Below are 20,776 nucleotides of genomic sequence, written 5' to 3'. Positions count from 1 at the left end.
TGGACAAGTGTGAAGCCTTTAGCCTAGTAAACAAAGAGTGGCTACAAAAGGAGAACCACAGAAATGCCATCAATGACTGCCTCACGCAGTTCCTTCACACAAAAATTCCAGCCATCTGCTCTCAGGAATGGATTCCAGACTCCAGGTGATAGGATGCATTGCCTACAAGTGTGATTCAGGGACTAAAGTATGCAGAGACTTCTTGGTGCAAAAATCAGAAGAGTGAGTCTGACTGAAGCTTCACTTAGGCACATGTTATGAAAAGCTGTCACAGAATTAGCCACTTTGTGAAAACAGGAGTAGAGCTCAAGGATATCTTTGTATTTCTTAGTGAGTAATTAGAGGAAATTCCTTGAAAAACACAAAAATACTTGGATCGACTTCTCAAAGCGTTTAATTCTCAGGAACTGTAGAATTAACTGTAGAATTAAACTGTAGCATAAGCGTTCAGCTCTCAGTTTTTAATTTCACTCCAGGGATTGGGCACCTAAAAATTATATGTCACGGTACTTGGATTTTTGCTGCTTAAGTCTTCTACTATATCTAGTCCACATTTCTTTTGCTTCTTCCTTTTTTTATCTCTCAATCAATTTTATTGCTGACTTCCCCCTTATCTCATTTTCAGATCAGCTGTTAAACCTTCCCTTTTTTATCAACCTGCTTCTCCCCTCTTGTACTCTTAAACTGATACTGGGTCTCTGACCCTCTAAAATCTCTTCATCATTTTCCTAGCCTGAGTATACACTTTCATCCTTGCAAGACTACTTAGAAGCACTCATCCAACTTACTGCACACTTGTATTTTAGGCTCATCTCTCTGCCAAATCATCAACTATGCCTCCTCCCATGTGGAAAGGCCTTGCCAATTAGGTACCTTTCTTTACATGTTTCAGGACCTATATGCCAGAATCCATAATTTTCCTATCTTTTCATTATTTATACTCTTTATCATGTCTTCCCCATAATAGCACTTCTGCACTGCACATGTTTTGTTTAAGTGCTACAGGAATTTCTTCACAATAAGAGCAGACTCAGTCTAAGCATTTTTTCACATGCTTTGCAGAGTGTTACGAGAAGTACAACTTATGCTTGTGAAGTCTTCTTGGAAATGAGTAGCATGTCAGAAAACTTTCATTTCTTTTCTGTATAGGCATACAGTATGCTTAATAAAGCTTCATAGATGATGAAGTATTTCTAGACATTTGATACATTGTTTCCTTACGCTAGATGTTATCAAGAATTTAATCAACAAGACATTAGGAAAAGCTTAAGTTCTAAAATGGCACAAAAATTCTTACAGAAACACACCTCTCAATTTTTCAGGGGGTGAAGAGGGGGATAGGGGAGAAGAAGAACGCAAGTGATCAAATGGTCATAACTGGGCGTGTTCCTTCCCCAGACCATGAAATAGACATATTTTCAAATATGTACTGTTATTACTTGTGTACATTTCAATGTAAAAAGTCATTAATTCTTTTCTACTAAATAAGGCAGTCAATGTAGTGATAGTGGTACTTCATGATTTCATCCAGAATTTTTTTAAGCCCATTTAAGACTAGTATTTCAGATTTTTATATCAATTAGATCTTTTCAACATGCAGTAACTATTTCCTTGGAAATTAGAACTACATCATCCCATAGATAAGGGCATAAGAGGAAATAATTGTAAACAATAAAGGGCAGAGTTCTGCTCAAGACATATGGTGTTCCTAAATAATTCAAAGGTCAAATGTATTTGCAAATTTTTATGTTTAAAAAAGAAGTTTCATCTTATGAAGAATTATGATAAAATTAGAACAGAGCTAACATTTAAGGATACCATCCCATCATCTAAGAGGTGTTACATATTCAAATCACAAGCTCTGCTTTGTTTAATTAAAAGCAAAGCAAAGCATAAGGGCTGGTAATGAGTTACAGAACCCTTTGAAACTATGCCAATAGCTTGGTAACGAGATTAAATAATTAATTTTTAAAGGAATGAGTTCATTTTATTTACACTCAATATTTGTTTAAATAGTCTTCCAAAAGGTGGGGAACGGGACATTATTAAGATGCAGAAGTCACAAGGCAGTTTCCCACTTCACTGATTTGGGATAAAAGGGAAAGGTCAGCTGTCCTCAGCAGTAGGATCCTGAGTACAGCCCACTTCCATCACAAACATCAAAAGTCACTTGTTTCAAGCAGACTGCTGCAGTGAATGCTATTTAATACAACCTCAGAATTAAAATTACTGTCAAAACTCAATAAAATGAGGTTTAAAAAATAAGACACCGAAGTTCTAGAAAACAGAGATTTCAAAAGTAATCCACATTAGGAATATGACAGGCATTAACCAGAGAGTGTATTACCTTGCACCATCTGGCAGTTTTCTATCAAAGGAAGTGCTACGAGGAATGGCTGTCTGAGCCTGCTGGAGAAGCTGCTGGCACTGCAGTCTGTCAGATGTTCCTAGGATTGGAGAGGCACGAGAGAGAGGCTGCCCAGCGGGAGTCGGCACCCGATGCCAAGTGGTATTCCTTCTGAAAGGGGTTTTATACTCACATGGGGTGCCTTCACTGTCAAGTTTGTATTCCACCATGGGTATACGACAAAGTTCTGAACAACCCCTGTGGGGCAAATAAAAACGCTCATCAGTCTCACAGGAGAGAACAGAGAGAGGAATCTTGCATTCACAGTCAGAAGTATGTGCACATTTTGATTCCAGGTGCCCAAAGGTGTTCATACAGCACTGTACTTTAAACACTTCAAAATTGTCACACCAAGCAGGTAGAAAACATTTCAAAATAAAAGATTTGCTGTTATGTGTTCAAAGATCTTTGAACTCTCTCCTCACCCTTCAGAACAGGGAACATACTAAACTTTTATAAATTAATCTGCAGCTTGAATTTTACATAACAAAAACTTTTAGAAACAATTTAGAAGTCATAAAGCATCAAGTTTTTCTAAACCAGCTTTGGTTTGTTTAAATTTCAGAAATAGGTTTGTTGCTTTGTAGCAAACTAAACATTTCTTAGTGGGGTTGAGAACTCTCCTTTAGAATCCCACCTTGACCCCACCAAATGACAGAGCACATAGAATACAATGCAAATGATTAACTGGAACCTAAATATTTCTCCCTGTGTTTTCAAAGTGTATTTCTAATGTCTCTTTTCCTGGGGATTTGTATGCCTGGAAGAGATGGGGAATTGGAAGGAAGAGAAAGATCAGAAACAGTCTGGCTTACCGCCTCTGCTTGAAGTTTACAGTGTGGTTAAATACTAACAGTATTCACAGACAGTCTGAACTCTGGTAAAAGTACTGATAGTGTTCCACAGAGATTAGTGTTCCTGTGGGATATTTGCTGCAGACTCAGACTATATTCAATAATTAAGGGTTACTGTTTCAGAAATTGGTTAATAGAAGCTTCACACACCCTTTAAGTCAGCACTGATTATCACTGGAGATATTTTATATTCTCAACATTCCATCTCCATTATTTGTCTGATAGGCAGTGTGAACTAAATCAATATCTATAAAGAAAACACCCTAAATACTTCTAAAGCAACACATTAAGGTTAAGTAAGAAATAGTGAAAATTTACTCCTCTGTCTCAAGTACAATTCTGCTCCATTCCCTGAGCTGAGCCTTGATCAACCTTTGCTTTTGTTGAAAACCCAACATTTACCATTTGCAACTAAATTAAAATCACTTAGAGAAAGTGTAATAGAGTGTAAAGAGTTTACAGTCTTAATCCTGAAAATATCTTGGCATAAATGACTTAACACAAATGTGCAGTGCAAGTAAATTGTATAAATTCTCACATGTTAAATTACTGTGCATTAAAGCTTCTGAATCAGCCCCCCCAAGAATATTTTCATTACCAGTGTTCTGCTAAACAGATTAAAAAAAAAAAGTTAGAAAAACACAAACTGTCTTATTCAAGGTTGTTGAAGAGAAGACCCATGAGCAACTGTAGCAATTACATTCTAGATACTCTGTATATGCCCAGTCTGATCCAGCCAAATATTTCAAATATTTCTGCTGAATTTTTTTGTAGCAAATAGGCAAGTTTATTCTGTAGCATTAAATCTCTGCCCCGGTGGCACTCAAACATATGAAAAAGCTAAAGAACTTAAAAATATAGAGGATAAAAGTATTGAGAATGGAGATTAATAGTCAATATAGGATGAAAGACACCTTGATGAAGATGAGCGGATGAGTTAGAATGTTCCAAAGCAGAACTCAGAATCCCTGGTTTTTCAAGGTTATTCTTTTATGGGAAATATCACTGTAAGATGCACCAATAAAATTTGACATGTGTAACCTCTGCTGACAAACCATAGTTGGACACGCTGGAGGCATCACAGAATTTCACAATCATGATTTTCTGGTTTGAGCTTCCCTAAGGAGGTGAAACCACTCTAATAATCTCTTCTCACAGACATGGAATGGTGCTACAGAGAAATCACTGTTATAAAATTATCGCATCATTTCAGAGGGTCAATTTGATATATCTCCAGCCTTTCCCTCACCCTGAAAGTGCCACAGTTACTCAGAACACCACTTCAAACTGCCTCAGTCCAGGTATCGATTTTTAAAACTTTTTTCATACTTCTGAGAATCACATGGTGGGCTCTTAAAGCGATGAACACCATGAAAAGGTCAAGTTAAGTGAATTGCAAAGAACTGTGCAAACCCTTCTACTGCTGAAGCATATATAGAATACACTTCTCCAGGGCAATTATCAACTGCTTATATTCCAAGATCATTCTTCCCTTCATACAAGTCCCTGCCTCATTCATTGCCTTCAACCAAGAAGGTGTAGGAGACAACAGCCTCCAGCAATGCAACCATGATCCTTTTTTTCTTTTCTTATAAGAAGTTTTACATACAAAACAAACAGACCAAAGAATGCAGAGATGACATAGCAAGGTTAATATTAGTTTGGTGCACAGCATAACTTTCCATTGTGGCAATATATACACAGTTTTCCATTATTTGAGGATGAAGTTGAACAAATATGTAGGCTAAAAATTTCTATCTCCCTTCTGCTAATTTCTTACTATTGTTTCACCCCCTTCTTCATTCCTATGGGCTTTAAAACTTAGAAACAAACCACCCCCTCCCCAGCTTTTGTTATTAAGACATCAATTTCACAGTTCATCTTGGTAATTGAGAAAGTTACAGCATGTAATTGTGATCGTATCCCTCATTAGATACTCCCCATAAAGTACTCCAAATGCTGTAAAAATAGCTATGGGTTTTAAAAGCAAAAGGGACTGTTACTACTATTTAGTTTGACTTAGCTTGCTGACTAATTAACAAAAGCATGATATAATAATAGTAAACAAAAAGCTTTCCCACACTGAGGAAGAACTGAAAATTTTGTAAAATTTTGTGTTTGTTTGCTTCAAAACATATTCTTCCTAAAAATGAGAAAAAAAAATTGAGGGCACAGTTTCTGCAGAAAAAGGCTTACAAAACAACCCTGTTTCAAATCACTTTAAAAATTCTGCAGTGCTCCTTATGAATTCAAAACAGAGCCCTGGAATGTTTGTTTTAACTGGGTCAAAAAAGAATTTCCATGGTTTCAGATAGCTTCTTTTGTCACATAAGACTTTTAAATTCTGATTTAAAAGTACCAAACCAATCATTTCAACATTTACACGAAAAAATATGCTTCACTGCTTCACAAGCACTGCCTAAAGAACAGATACTGCAGTATTCTGAGATAGGTAAAGTCATAATTGTAGCTAACTCCTATATCAGGGTGAAAGAGAAGGAATTACTTTATGCCTGCAATCCCCATCTCCACTCCCCACCATGGATCAAACTGTAAGTTATCTTGCATGAAAAAAAAAACCCACAAAAAATAAATGCATTTTCCTCTTAAATATGTAATTTGACCTTTATCTAACTTTTAGTCATAATTTTGTTACTTATTCCAGTAGTGCAATAATATACGTTGGCACTGGTATTGAATGATAGCTTTTAAATTTAAATTTTATATATATTTTATTAAAATTCACTTTAAAGGATACATAAAGACAAATCTCTATTTTATGGTTTTGAAAAGATACTTAAATTTATGTTAAACAAGTATAAGATATCAAACATCTATCGCAATTATATTCAATACAGCATTTGAAAAACAGACTCAAGATATTTAACAAGCAAATGTGACCATATCTTAACCACACATCAGAAATTATAGCACTTCCTGCCCTTCACTAGAGTCTGGTATTAATTAAATCAATCCTTCATCATAAAGCACAGACTCTTACTAATACCTTGGGTTCAAGAGCCATATTATCCTATTAAAAATTTGGTTAATAAAACCTACTCTGCAATTTCAGAGAGCATGACTCTAGGATACAGCTTGCAGGTTATGACAGAATAATAAAATTTAAGAGTCCACTATAAAAGTTTGCAATATTCAAATGCCCCTGCAAGGAGCATTATGTTCTGAAAGATTTATCAAGAAGTCCATTAAATTTTTCAAACTACATTAACCAAACCTTGCAATATTAGTTTCAGATACTATATAAAGGCTCTGTAATTGGCTCTGTGAAGGACCTATATTGGGCAGGGATGCTGGTTAAACTCGGTAAACATCCTTCTCTGTGGAAAAGTTAGGAAGTTCCTGTGCACCATGATCAGCAGCCTGTCACCTTGATAGCTGCACAAAAGCCTTCTTTTCTGCTACATCCTATGACTATCAGCTACTGGGTACGACTTGGTTACAATTTAACTTCAGTTCACTGTATTGCAGGGAGATGCAGGGATAGAGAAACAATCCCTGGTGTGCATCAGTTTATTGCACTGATAAGTTATCCCTTACCACCACCATTTCAATACCAAACATTTAATCCTGCTCAATAAAGAGTCTTTATCTAGCAGTACAATAAGTAACTGCATTCTGCTAACTCAAACTTTGTTTTTGAAAACAACCAGTTCTATTACAGTGCATGTTTGTTCTTACACTATAGTAGTGCCCATAGTGACACAATGAGACTGAGGACTCATCATGCAATCTATTAAATCCACATAATAAAATACAGATTCACTTCAGGTAATTATAGGGACTTAATTGAAAAGCGGAATTTAGTAGCTTAGTTTTGCTTGGACTCACGATGTAGTTAGTTAAGACATACATAGATTTTCCCTTCCCTGACACTGTGAAGTACCTTTTGGAGGTAATATCTCAACTCCACAGACTCCCTATATCAGCTACAGCACAAGTCCAAGACACTGCATAATACTGAAATGGTCTAAGAGAATTTTGATCAAAAAGTCAAGACAAAAATGTCAAGTTCTGACATCTCAGAAATCTATTTACAGGTTTACACACACATCATCTAAAAAAGCCATTGCAAAAAAGTAATTCAATTTTATTTTAAAATAATTTCATACCACAACAGATGTATGAGATTGTTTACACCAACCTCGGACAAGGCTGCTGCCCACCCCATCACTTTGGCTTAAGGCAAGTGATAACTCTGGCAGTCCCTCCATGGAGTTAAAGAGTTGAAGCTGCCAATCCCTCCTTCTTGAAGATAAACTCATCATTGTCCTTCTGATCTTGACTACTATTCAGTTTTAAAAAGAACCTTCATGATGATGAGTTGACAAGCAATTCAGAGGCCTCCTAAAGAGCCTCTACATCTGTATTGTTACATGAAAAAGAGAAATACAGACAGGAACCAGATGATCTGTAAGGTCCTTTCCAACCCACATGATTCTACTAGGATTCCATGAATAGAGAGAAGAAAGAAAAGAAAAAAGGGGGGGAAAAAAGAGTCTGGAACACTTCTTTACATCTCTCCATAGAGACAAGCAGAGCTTTGCCAGTCATTTTTGAGTTTTTTTCTGCTTGACTGTAACAACTGTACACATAATTAACTTTAGCAATTATAATTAACTCCTGCTATAAGTTCATTCATAACTCAGTAAGAAAAAAATCAATGACTTTGCTTGGGTAAGAAATACAGCTAAGCATTTTCTATCATTTTACTTTTTGTTGGGAAGAGAGGATTAACTTCTGCAAGTAGTACAGCTTCCAGTTAGTATCATCACATTTTCTTAATGGTAGTTCTTTCAGTTAGTTCTACAAAACATCAGAATCTAGAGTTTTCAGGTATTTTCAGCCTTCTTAAACTAGTAGCAGGGGTGGTAATGTAAAGATTTGGTACATCCAAATTCTACTTCTACAACCAAACATTCAGTTTCAAGTTCTGTTGCTTCAACCTGCCCCAGGTGGTGTTAGACCTGGTTTCTTTCTATCTTAGGTAGCTTAATTTATTAAATAAGTAAATAAATTTTAAGAATCTGAAGGCCCTATGAACTATTCCACCAGCTTATGGCATACACCCCTTGGCAATATTCAAACTCCACCACACGGTAACCTCTTCATAAAAGCATTTGCCCAAACACTTTATACTCTGCTGGTTATCTATCTGGTTATCTTCTTTAAAAAAAAGCCCCAGAAAGACAATTTGTTGAAAGAAATCACAACCATTTAAGGGGAAAAGGCATCAGGACTGAAAAATAAGTCATTACATCTATTTTATTTGTAAGAAAGAGTTTGCAAGGTTCACGAGAATAAAACAACCTCAAAAGAATTGCAGTAATACTTAAAAATGGCCCACAGGCAGTTTCAGTCATAGTTACTAAAACATTTCCATTTTCAAAACTACCTACAACAGCAGAAAAAGAGTCTCTTGCTTGTTCAGACCAACAGTGGAAACTACTGCTGCTACAGCTCACCAGTTTCTGTTTATAGCCCAGCCCCAGAAATTTTGCTTTAAGTTTTTTTTGATTTCTAAATTTCCTAGAAATTGTTTCTTAACCAGCTCTCAAGCAGTTTTATATATATATATATAATGGCAGTTGAACTAAGACAGACACATAGGTAAAACGTAGCAAAAAAGAATCTAACAAAATCTACAGTTCAAAATAGATCTAGAAGTGCTTGAATTCCTTGATTGGATTTGGCTGATTAAGGGTATAGTGTCCTTGAGCACTGCTGTAACACCACCAGCGAGAGCAAATCAGAATGAACACCATTATTCTCCTGCTCAAACGCACACAATCCCAGCTACTACGCTGCAGTACCACGGAATATTGGCAACAACAAGAACAAACCAACAATTCTGAAGGGACAGACCTAGCACAGAAACAAATATGACACAAGAATACTTATTCAGATCTGAAAACAATGACTAATATGTTTGTTCTAATACTGCTTTGTAATTTAAAGAACTTATGTTTTAAAGAGCAATCTTCTTCCTATCTAAATATCAGCCTGATGCCACACAAATAATTTTGATTTCTGCATCAATTTGTGCATGATTATTTAATTGCTGGAGCAAACTGAAAACAGCAGGAGCTTTGTCTCAAGTCCATTAATTCTATAGAATAATAAATGAAAGGCCTTATTCCATGATTGCTTTTGCATATACTACTATCAAGACTTTAGTAGAAGGATCTACATTAAGTAAAGGAAGACATTTATTGAGCAGAATTTTCCTCTGTAATTTCCTAATCAGTCTGTAACATTCCTTTGTAAGCACCTTCAACATTCAAATAATTTATTTTCAGGCTGAAATAAATGAATGCAAGATGGTATGCAGAAAAAAAAAATCCTTGTTAATAGTTTATTGCTAATAGTTTATTCTCAGGGGGTGCACACATATTTTGTTGGTTTTCTTTTAAAATGATGGATTGAAGATTATTTGTGGGTAAGCTAACAGACAAAACAAAAATGAAGTCAAGAACTTGATTAAAGATCTCCACTTTGGCTGATGTTTTTTCAAGGGACTGCTTTGGAAATACTCTTATACACTTGAAACTAATTTTCACTTGAAGGGTACAATTCCCAAGACACTCCATGGCACTCACATCCAATCTGTGTAAACTCACTTCAGAATTTGATCCCAGCAAGGAACCAGTGCTAGTAAGCAATGCAAAGAAAAATTCCTCTTTGCTTTGTATTCATAAAACCCAGCAGACAAAGCTAAACAGAAGCTAGTCTTTCAAGAAGTGAAAATCAGCTGATTATCTCAGAAAATTAAAGACAGGCATTAATAAAATGATACATATGGATGTTTTCATGAAACTCTGGATTTTTTTTTCTAAAATTATTTTTCTATTCTTGTAAATGTGTGTAAAATTTTAATGTAACTGATTCTTTTAGAAACAAGGATGAATGTATTTTTATGTCCATACACTGGGGGAAAAATCTTAGTGGCTGAACTTGAAACCCTAGATTATGGTATTTAGGTTAAAAAACAAAAAACCCCAAAAAACCTGAAAGAACAAACCACCAGTACGTACTCTGAGAAATCAGGTTGAAATACAGAGAAGAAAAGCCTACCCAACTGCCAAAAGATCATATACTCTGTAGGATGAGAAAAACTTTCAAGGGACTTATTTCAGCCTCCAGATATTTTTTCCTACATATATCAGATAGTCTGATGCATCACTTCTTAGCAGGAAACCTCTAAACCCAGCTGTGAATAAAAGCAATAATTACTGTAGCATAGATGTAAAGCTTTCTCCTGCTTTTTAACCATCATTCCCCTAGACACGTGTAATGTATGGGTCAAGGATGGATGGACCCCCAAATGTAACAGGAATATCTGTATGTCAGCTTTGAGTGTTATTTGATAATTATTACAGTTACTTGATACAAAAAAGTTCTCTCCTGATGAACTGTCACACCTGCCTTAAATGTTTATCACAGGTATGTGTTTGCTATCACTCACAGAGGCTTGATTCTATCCTATTTGGCCGTGCATAGACTCTCCATGGACAGTGACATTTCTTGTCAAATGAAGGTGAAATAGATTTTAGTTCTCCAGATACTCCCCTTTTATGTCCAGAACTACTGCCTGTAAATTTCTCAGTAAACCTGATACCAGAGTACAAGAGAGACATGAACATATGGAGCAAATCCAGCAAAGGATCAAAGACAATTAAGGGCTGAGAGTATCTGAATCATAAGGAGAGGCTGAGGGCTGGGATCATTCAGCCAGGGAAAGAAAAGGCTCAGGAGGGATTTTATCAATGTGTATAAAATATCTAATGGGGTGATAAGGAAAAAAGATGACAGACTTAAGAGTTGTATCCAGTGAGAACACAGAAGGCAAGGTGCAAAACTGAAGTACAGGAAATTCCGTGTAAGTAAACATAAAAACTTTTCTTACTGAAAGGATGATTGCATACTGAAATTGAAATATTGAATGGTTGAATCTCCATCCTTGGAGATATACAAAACCCAGTGAACATGTCCATCAGCAGTCTGCTCTAGCTGACCTTGCTTTGAGCAATGAGGCTCGACTCAAAAAGCTGCAGAGATCCTTTCCAACCTCAACTATTCTCTGTTTCTGTGACAAGAACCTGCAGAAAGCTAAGAGAAGCAATTGAGTAGCAAACAGGGAGATGGATTTGCACAAGTTTTAACTAGTAAGTAGCAGTGATAGGCTATCTTTTTTTCCCCAAATTTATATAATTTATCGCTTTCTGCCCTCTCCTCTTTCCCCTCATTCATTAATATATTTTACGATGTCATAGATCATATTTGTCAACTGAAATTCTCAGACTTGTCACACAACACCTACAATGGTGTTCTGTCTGCTCTGTTTAGATTATAAACATTGCAAAAAGGCAAGCTCAAAACCCTCCAGAGACTGGACAATCGAAGTCACTAATTGTATTTTTAGGGATATAAACAGGAAAATGAGCAGCTCGCTGTTTCAGTGGGAATTGGTATTTGAGACAGAGAGACATTTCTTTTTAATATATATATACTAGAAAGGTAAAGCTAAAAAGAACTTAAAACATGCTTTTTAAAAAATTTTAGAACAGACACATAGTTTTAAAAAAAATTCATTTTTCTTAGTAATTAGTCACAGTTTTAAAAATGTTCAAAATTATAAAGAGGAGCAGCTTTTGCAGATTTTTCCCAGTGTGCTAACACTCAGTTCAAACTCCTCCTACACATAGACTTGGGTGCTATGTATCACACTGATCTGGGATTCAAACATTTTACCTCTAGAAGAAGATTTATATCAAAGACAATATAAACAGTTCATACAGTATGTATTTTTCTATCAGGGCCTATAAAATACACATTTCTACCTTCAATATAGTAGGATCAGCTCATTAGGCTCATATTCTGTAAACAGCTTGGAAATGTATACCAAACAAGTCAGTGAAAATTCATACCCAGAAGCAGATGGTGAGAATAGCAAAGCTAAGCAAAGAGAGGCTTAATTGCAAATTTCTATCCAACTAAGCAAAACGGTGGTATTCTACATTCACAGGCATTTTGTTCTGAAAGGGAGGCATCAACATGCAGGTTGAGGCAGGGGACAGCCCTTGTGTGTCATACATCAGGCCAATGACTGCTTGGAGAATTGCCACCAATTAAACAGCATTCGCATACAGTTGGCATTGACTTCACAGTGCTGCACGCTACGTAAAATTTTATTGCTTGTTGTCTTGCCAAAAGCAACACATCTAATGTTTTTTCTGTTGAATTAAAAATCAACAAGAGATTTAAAGTTGGCCTGCTACAAGAAGAGAAGTAATTAAATATACTCTGATACTGTTCTCATTTAGAATGAGCCAAATTAACACTGACTAGGCAAGGAGAGTGAGAAATAAAGGCACACTGTTACAAAGTTTTGATTTTTTCCTACTTCTCTGCCTCATGATATTAAAGATGGAGAAAAATGTATTTTGTCACCAAAAACGAACACTGATGAAAGTAAAATGCATCTCATTCCTGAAAACACTGACACAGTCACTGTAATGATTTTTTTTACTGTCTTTCCCTGAGCGTGAGCATATATTTCAATTTGCAACAAGATTTCTCTCCTTTAAATGATAAACCCATTGATGGAATTCACTATTTAATGTGAAGAAATTAGATTTCTGTAGAAAGTGAGTAGGACTTGGTACTTGGTACTTGGTACCATATATGTCCAGAACCCAGTAATTCACTATTTTCGTTAAATTTCAATAGAAGAAAAAAGTAAAACAAATATTTTTCAATAGTCAGGAATTGGAGAAATCACAAAGACAAGGTACAATTTTATAAGAAGGATTCCACATTTTTAAATTCAGCATAAACATAAAACTCTCCTATGGAAGAAAAGAAGTAACACCAGCTTTCAGAACAGCTTGGTCATGACACACTGAAGTTTACTTCCTGCCCTTTTAAAGTAATACAAAACTAAATTTTCCATTAAATTTCTTGTAGGATCTTATTTTATCTTTTGTAACAAGTCAATATGGGGTTTGGGGATAAGATTGCTTTAAGACCCTCAATAATACTATCACCCAACACGACAGACAATATCCGTTTACTGAAGGCCTCCAATAAAAGCCATCATTTAAGCAGGAGCAGAGGAAAAAAACCCAGATACAAATGTTGCGTTGAGAAGGCTGCTGGTTACCTTCTGGGCGCTCCATCCTCGTGTGGTTGAATAATCACCACTTTTACTGTCACCGATGTGCGTAAAAGGTCGATCATTTGCTCGTGAGTCAGAGTTGCCACAGCCACTTTGCAGATCTCAACCAGGCGGCTCCCTTGCCGTAGGCCTGCTTTCCATGCAAAACCAAAGGGCTCCACGTCTGCCACTATCCCTTCAAAGTTCACGTGGAATCCAAGCTGGCCCAACCCATTCCTCCGCAGGGTCATTTCCGTGGTTTCACATCCTCTGGTCACTATCTAAAGAAGCACCAGATCGTTAACGCGATTGTCAGGGCACACAGACACATCTGTTTACAAACACTATAAGGTCATGTATGGCTGGATATTAAGTATCTTTAATACACTAAAATGAAATTATTTTAACATTTATGTTTGAATGAAGGTTTCTACATAAAACAAAAGGAATAAAAAATTTCATGACACTAAAAATATTTCAAAATACAAAACAACCCTGTCAATTACTTCGTTCTTTTTGGCTGACTGCAGGAATGCAAGAATTTTTTACTCAGTATTAAACAGTATTAAACACGAGCTATAACATGAGCCAAATTGAGTGAAGTGCTTCAGTTCTAGCAGCTTGTTTTCCTCAGGAAAATAGCAATGAAGAAAGTATTAATTTATTTTGCTTCATAGGCAGATTAACTACCATCATCTCCAGATGAGGATATTACTAAAATGGGATGAGAGTTTTCTTGTCACTGGAAAACTTAGAATACAAAAAAATTACTTTCCTCATATTCAATGAAAAGTAGTTTTGTTTTTATACAGAGGAACCAAAACCCTTCAAATTCAGATTTTGCTAAGCAGGTTCATTTCTATAGACTGTGAAACAAGTTCTCAACAGTTTTTTCATGTAAAACATGATCATACAACAAGTAAGCTGGGATACTGCACCACACGCAGAAGACAAAATTCAAGCCTGTATTACAAGGAAGTTTGAGAGTTACCCCAGCCTTCCCTTTTGTCGGTGTCACAAAACCAGTATGTACTTAGCTTCATTAGGACAATTAGAACACAATCTTAACCACTATGAAACATTATCAAAGATCTTTGTAGTGCATATGAAAGATCTTTGTAGTGCATATCAAAGATCTCCCACAAACACTCCACCAAGGCAAATACCTGCCTTTTAGAGATGCATATGTTACAATACAGATCAAGGGATCTTCCCAAGGTCATGCTACACTAAGAGCAGTTCCATGGCACACCATACCTTGTTCCACAAAGGTGTTCATGCTGTTTATGGCTGGGTTTAGTGTGCATCACAAAAACACACAGTTTGAGCATTTAGTTACCCATTTTGGGCATTTAATTAAAGGAGCTTAAGATAGGAGGCTAGTGTCCTTTACTGTCAGCTGTGCCAGATAAATCTCTGCAAAGGTTGTTTTATAGCTTTATTCAGGAGGCTATTTTGGAAAAGTCACTCTTGCTCTCCATCGCCAGCTTGAGCCAGAATCCAGGCAGGCTAGCTTACTAGTTTATAGTGTGCTTGCCACAGCAGAATGGCTTAACCTGATTCAGGGCTGCATGATGAGGGAGCAGGACTGTACAGCTCATGAGATGTTGCACTGTGGCGGGGTACAGCTGTCACAAAACCACTCCTTCCAGCACCCGAGTCAGAGGCAGTTGACTCGATGAGGTTTCACAGAAGGTTTAAACTGACACAAGACACCACTGCCCCTGTGCTGTCCCCTGTATTGCAATAGCACTTGTGCAGCCATGCAGACAGAGCAGGATAAGGTACAGCTGAAAAATCAGGGTGCTTTTCAAAACAGTGTTCCAAAGAGGTGGCAGGCAAGGAATGGATGGGACTGTCTCCTTCACTGGTAATAATTACAAAAGCATGCCTCCATCACTGACAAAGGAACTTCACACATAGCAAAGCATACTTTTGTAGCTTCCTTTTTTGCACTTTTCCTGTTTAGATTGATCTGTTGCCCACAATTATTATAGAGTCAGGGATGAAAGTCCTAATATTTACTCCCTTTCCAATCCAATGGCTGACTGGAAATACTTTCTAGTCTTTGTGCCTGCAACTTGGTCATGCCTGCAACTTGGTCATGACTGAATGTCACAAGATTTGGTACCTTAGTAAGTTTCAAAGTGCTGTTTTCTTTACAGAATACTTCTATATGGGTATCTGTCACTCAGCAGAAATAATTAGGATTTGCACACATGAGACCCAAGTGCCACAAACCTATGAGTTATTTTAACTTTGCTGATCTGAGGAAGCTGGTGTATGCTCATGCTTTTAACCTGTGAGGTAATGAAATACAACTAGCCCTCATTCATTAAGGGATAATCTTCTGTGAACTGTGAAATACTGAAGATACTGCAAGGATCTGATATTCTGAGAATTATTGCTTGGAAAATTTAGGTGAGTTGAACTGCAGCACTTTGATTCATAATCTTTCCAGTTACTTCTCCAGATGTAGGTTTCAAAACTACAATGTGAAAGTCATTCTTGAGATGTCCAAAATGTACTCTGGAGGCCTTGTTTACAAAGTCAGGTTCTGGGTTTTCATAACAAAAACAAAGCACCTATTTCCTTTGTCATTTTTCTGCTCTGAGATTTTGGTATATTTTAGAAACTTTCCTTTTTAAATAGAACTTTCCATTGTGTTTATAACTGTGCATATAGCATACTGAAAACTTTAACATATTGTTAACCTAGCTCTTTTATTTTCAACCCTTCAGTCATGACTAAATTTCAATAAGACTTTCATAACTTGTGAACTAGATAAGTGAAAAGGAAATTTTCAGCTCTTTGTTAGCTATACTTCTGTCACAAATTTTTAAAATACACATTTAGTCATGCAGTGAAAAGAACATGCTATTACAGTCTTCAGCCCAGCTGAGGGATGGAATTTTATCCTTATTAAGCTACATAATACTCTTTTTTGGGGGCTGACACCTCTTTATCATTATGTCACAATTATAGAATACTGCAAAATGAATGCACCAGCAAAGTGTATGGATTTCCCCAACTCAAAGCACTCAAAATCTCTTCTTCAAGTTAGTTAAATATTTAAAAGTTAAAAGATAAGAAAGATAAAGATTCCTGCCAAAGACTCGTCTATTCCCAGTGGGAAGTATTTCGGGAGATCTAGTCTTCCCCAAGTGTATATTCCTAAAAGGTAACACCGCATATTACATAGTAATGTCACAGTAAACACAGTGCTGCTCCACTTCAAAACATGGCATTCTGCTGACTTGGTTGCAGCTTCACTGATCTTGTGACCACAAATGAACTAAGAGCTGGATTCTCTAAATGCACTTAAAACAGATAAAGTTAAAAGACAGAGATCCTCTAAGTGCCATGAAGAAGGTGAAGAGGTTTTTTTAATATACGGGATACTAAGGAAATTTTGTCAACTCAGATTCTCGTCTAAAGATCCATTCAGTGTTCCCATTTCATCTTTTATCACTCTGCCATTCTCTGTTATCCTAAAGCTCAAAACCACTGCTTTTCCTGCCCTCCAACACAACCCTCCAAGTTAATCTATAGTTTGCTGCTCTTTCTGCTTTCTATAACTAGATACTCTCCCCACAAATACAAATTTGTCTAGACTGACAAGTCACAGCTCTCTTTTCAGTCCTGGAACAATTGTTTCAGTTCAAACTAAAATCATGCTGTCAGCTAGCTTTTTACAACTTTTCTTAATCTGGATATTCAGATAGGTGTCCTTTTTACCTGCATGATTTAAGTCCAGGCAATAAAGTCTAGTAATTTCTTTGACAACTTCATTTAGTAATTACAATGTTCTGCTCACTGGTTTTAGGAAATGCTTTAACTCATGACTGAAAAGGGTTAATCATCTGGCCACTGAAGATTGATATTACAATGGCGTTTGAGCTTTCATGTTTAGCATCTGCTGGCACATGTGGTTGTTAACCTTAGATGTGTTCTGAGACACTTGTAAGGTTTTTAAAGTATGTGCATAAAGTGTGGCATCAGAGTTTTAAATAATTTTTAGTGGTTCTAATGTATACATACAAATGTATGTAAGGACTGTAGAAAGCATTCAATGTTATAAAACAACCGGAAAATAATATCAATATCCAGCTTTCAAAAGAGAGGAAGAAGCAGTGGAAAAGGAGAAAAAGATGAGGCAAGAAACAGGGACAAAAATTGTTCTAAAATAAATAGTTAACTCTTTTAATTAGAGTGAAGGTTGGATAGGTGGCAGGGATAAAGAAGGCAGTCAGAGTTCACTGGAATAGATACTTGAAGATAATATTCAGGTAAATTTCATAATATCTGATGCAAACTTTTAGGCTTGAAACCAATTTCTCATTATTTAACCCCAAATCTGACTACAAAAAGAGAAAATCTTCAAGTAAACATAGATAAACTTTTAATTTTGTGTTTTTAATTACCAAATCTTAAAGATCTGTCTTCGGCAACATGCACTATTTCCATGTTTTGCAAAACCGAGTAAGCGAAAAACAGCAGAAAAAATTGTCACTGATGACAGGAGCAGTTTTCACTAGAACTTTAAATCTTGTTTTCCATTTGTGTTAGGAAATTTATATTGTTCGGTTAACAAGACCTAATGGGAGCACTATTTTCTAGAAGGGAAATACCTGTCTAAGGAACGTGAAACTGAAGGCTTCAATTGAAAAGGATAATATAGCAGTGGCAAGAAGAGTTTAAAGACATTCACCTCTTGAAACAGTAATTGTACTTTGGAAGAAAGTTATTATTTAGGCAACGATATTGAGCAATGCTAAATGTGACTGCAGTACTAGAGAGGCCCTAAATCATCAGCTGCAATCCATCTGTTCCAGCGTGAAAACTGTAAGCAGAGGGATTTCTTTTCAGTGCTGAGCTTTCTAGTAGAAGAGAACCCTAAGACGATCTAAATCACTTAAATTAAGATCAAAGAGTGAACTGCAACCACTACATGCATCAGCATTTTTGCTTTGGAGCTCCTGTCATTTCATCTGTACTGACTGCACGACAGTAGTACTGACAGGGTCATCAAGTGCCTGAAAAACTTTATCCAGTCAGCTGTTAAAACTGGCATTACTTGGTCTGGTTTCCTTTACTTCCTGCACTTTCTCAGTACAGAGGAATAAATCAGCAGAATCACTTACAAAATATTTTCCACTAATGTTCTCACGCATTATTACAAAAAGTCAAAGTACATTTTACACATTAAGATTTTATTTATTTTTTAATTAATGATATTTCTACCTACAAGGGTGTGATTTGAGAACAGGCTACAGCAAGAGGTGGCAAAAGCTTTTCAGTCCTGATTTCAACTCTGGGACCATCCATGGCCTTGGGCAAGTAATCAGATTAATGGTATCTGAATCCTTACCCCTGAAAAACATGTTGATAACATTTACCTCACATGCTATTTTGAAGATTACTATTTGTAATGCTCTCTGAAGACTGAAAACACTCCTGAACTATAAACATAGAACATTTTTAATTATATCTCAAAGGAGATGTAGACAAATAACTGTTCATAAAAAAAACTAGAATTCCAGTTTAGAAACTGTACTTACTTCAAGTCTTTGAACAATTTCTCTGATGTCTTCAGTACAATTATCTGCTACAGACAGAAGAATACATTCTCCTCTTTCATAAAATATTTTGATGCTCATTAATCCAGATGTCCATCCAATAACATCTCTGCAGGAGCAGTTAAACACAACATTTTTTGATTCCTTTTCAATCAACATGATAAACTCATTGGAGATTCCAAGGAGACATTCAATGTCAGCAGACTGGCCAAAATCTCGGGCAATCACATTCCACATAATTGCTCCAACACTGAATAGATGTGCATCTTTCCTTGGTTTCACTTTTTCCTTCTTTTTTGCCCCTAAAGTAATAAAGCTGAACTTGGCTGAAGTATCCACTGTAGCTGTGGTAACAAAGTTTTCTGCCAGATCTTTTAAGTACTCTTGACGTGTCCTTGTGGCCATGGCTCGAAATTTTTCCGACTTATGTGCCGCATTTTCAGCATTAATAACTTTGGCTAAAAGGAAGTCCCTAAAGACTGCAGACTTGGGGAAAGTTACTCCTTTGGGAATGGGTGGACCAAATGAGGGAACATCTTTTGATCGTGAAACACCAACACTGGAAATAGAAAAAACAAAACAAAAAACCACAACAAAATTATTAATTCCCTAGGAAAAAAAAAATCAGATGATAAGCAGAACTATGATCTCTGCAATCCATTTACACAATTGAGTACAGCTTTGACATGCCAATTTTGCAGACATTTCAGACACATCAAAGAAAACTGATTGGGTTGTCTGTTTTGAAAAGGCTTTCTTCTTTTAAATATATAAAGGACATTATGAATGTATCTTATTAAAACAAAAAATATCAAAGACAACTTCTTAGGATGTCAATGTCTCCCTTCCTTAATGGAATAAATACAAAAAGGCATTGTGAGAAATAAATGAGAGAAGTATTTTTAAAAATTATTTTTATGTAAGTCTATAATTTTCAGCTGTCACTCAGTTGCATCATCTTAAAACTAAGAAATTTATAAATAGAAACAGAATTAATTTTTATCCTCAAATCTTTTTCTACAATGAAGTGTGAATTCAGTGAAAAAATATTGGTGTCAAATGTGACTATAATGGAGCATTCTCCACCTGTTTAAGCTGCCTACTCTATGTTCATAAAATTGGAAGACACTTGCAATTCTTGATCTAGACAGTTCACAGCAAAATGTAAGAGAATAGGAATATTTCCTAATTGATACAATTATACCTCTAATTGAGATATACGTAACACATTTCAACAGAAAAATATTTCAAAATACTGTACACAGTACGTAGAACTACTATTTGTTTGACTGAAATACAGTCACATTTGGGATGACAGATATAGTTTAATAGTAAGAAAAATATAACTTAGGAAATGTATGTATTAATCAACACAAAACACTTACCAAAACAAACTCAAGTTCTAAAATACAGTTTAAGTTCTAGTAGGTAGCTAAAAGATAGTAATATGACCCACTCTCATGATGTATTTTAATTTCATTCTATACAATGAATAAATAACATTTATGCATAAACTTGCGTCATAATGTTTCATGTCTTTATCATTATTTGCACAATTCCCAACTAATTCACAACTGTGTTTCCACCTTGGTTATCTGGCTAAAATTCATGATGCAGTGACTTCAATGTGAGAGTTAAAATCATCTGAAATTTATAATGGTTTTCCATACTCCAAAAGTCCTCATGCATGTGCTTAAAGGCTATGACTCATCCTGGTGTCATATTGTCATACTCAGGGATTCACACAGGTCAATGGCCTTCT

General features: G+C 36.0%; 1 protein-coding gene across 6 annotated transcripts in view; it reads right to left on the bottom strand.

Moving 5' to 3' along the window:
- The window catches only part of SIPA1L2 (signal induced proliferation associated 1 like 2), a 126,351-nt gene that overhangs the window by 28,406 nt on the left and 77,169 nt on the right, over positions 1 to 20,776 (bottom strand). For all 6 annotated transcript variants that reach the window (XM_032102306.1, XM_032102307.1, XM_032102311.1 and 3 more), the window contains 3 exons: positions 18,997 to 19,573; positions 13,442 to 13,716; positions 2,348 to 2,605 (listed from right to left, as the gene is read on the bottom strand). In XM_032102306.1, coding sequence (XP_031958197.1) covers positions 2,348 to 2,605; positions 13,442 to 13,716; positions 18,997 to 19,573 — 1,110 coding nt within the window. The remainder of the gene's footprint in view (positions 1 to 2,347; positions 2,606 to 13,441; positions 13,717 to 18,996; positions 19,574 to 20,776) is intronic.

Source organism: Corvus moneduloides, chromosome 3 (assembly GCF_009650955.1).
Source record: "Corvus moneduloides isolate bCorMon1 chromosome 3, bCorMon1.pri, whole genome shotgun sequence".
Classification (NCBI taxonomy): Eukaryota; Metazoa; Chordata; class Aves; order Passeriformes; family Corvidae; genus Corvus; species Corvus moneduloides.
Note: the sequence above shows the minus strand (reverse complement) of the source record. Positions and strands in the feature narration are given on the sequence as shown.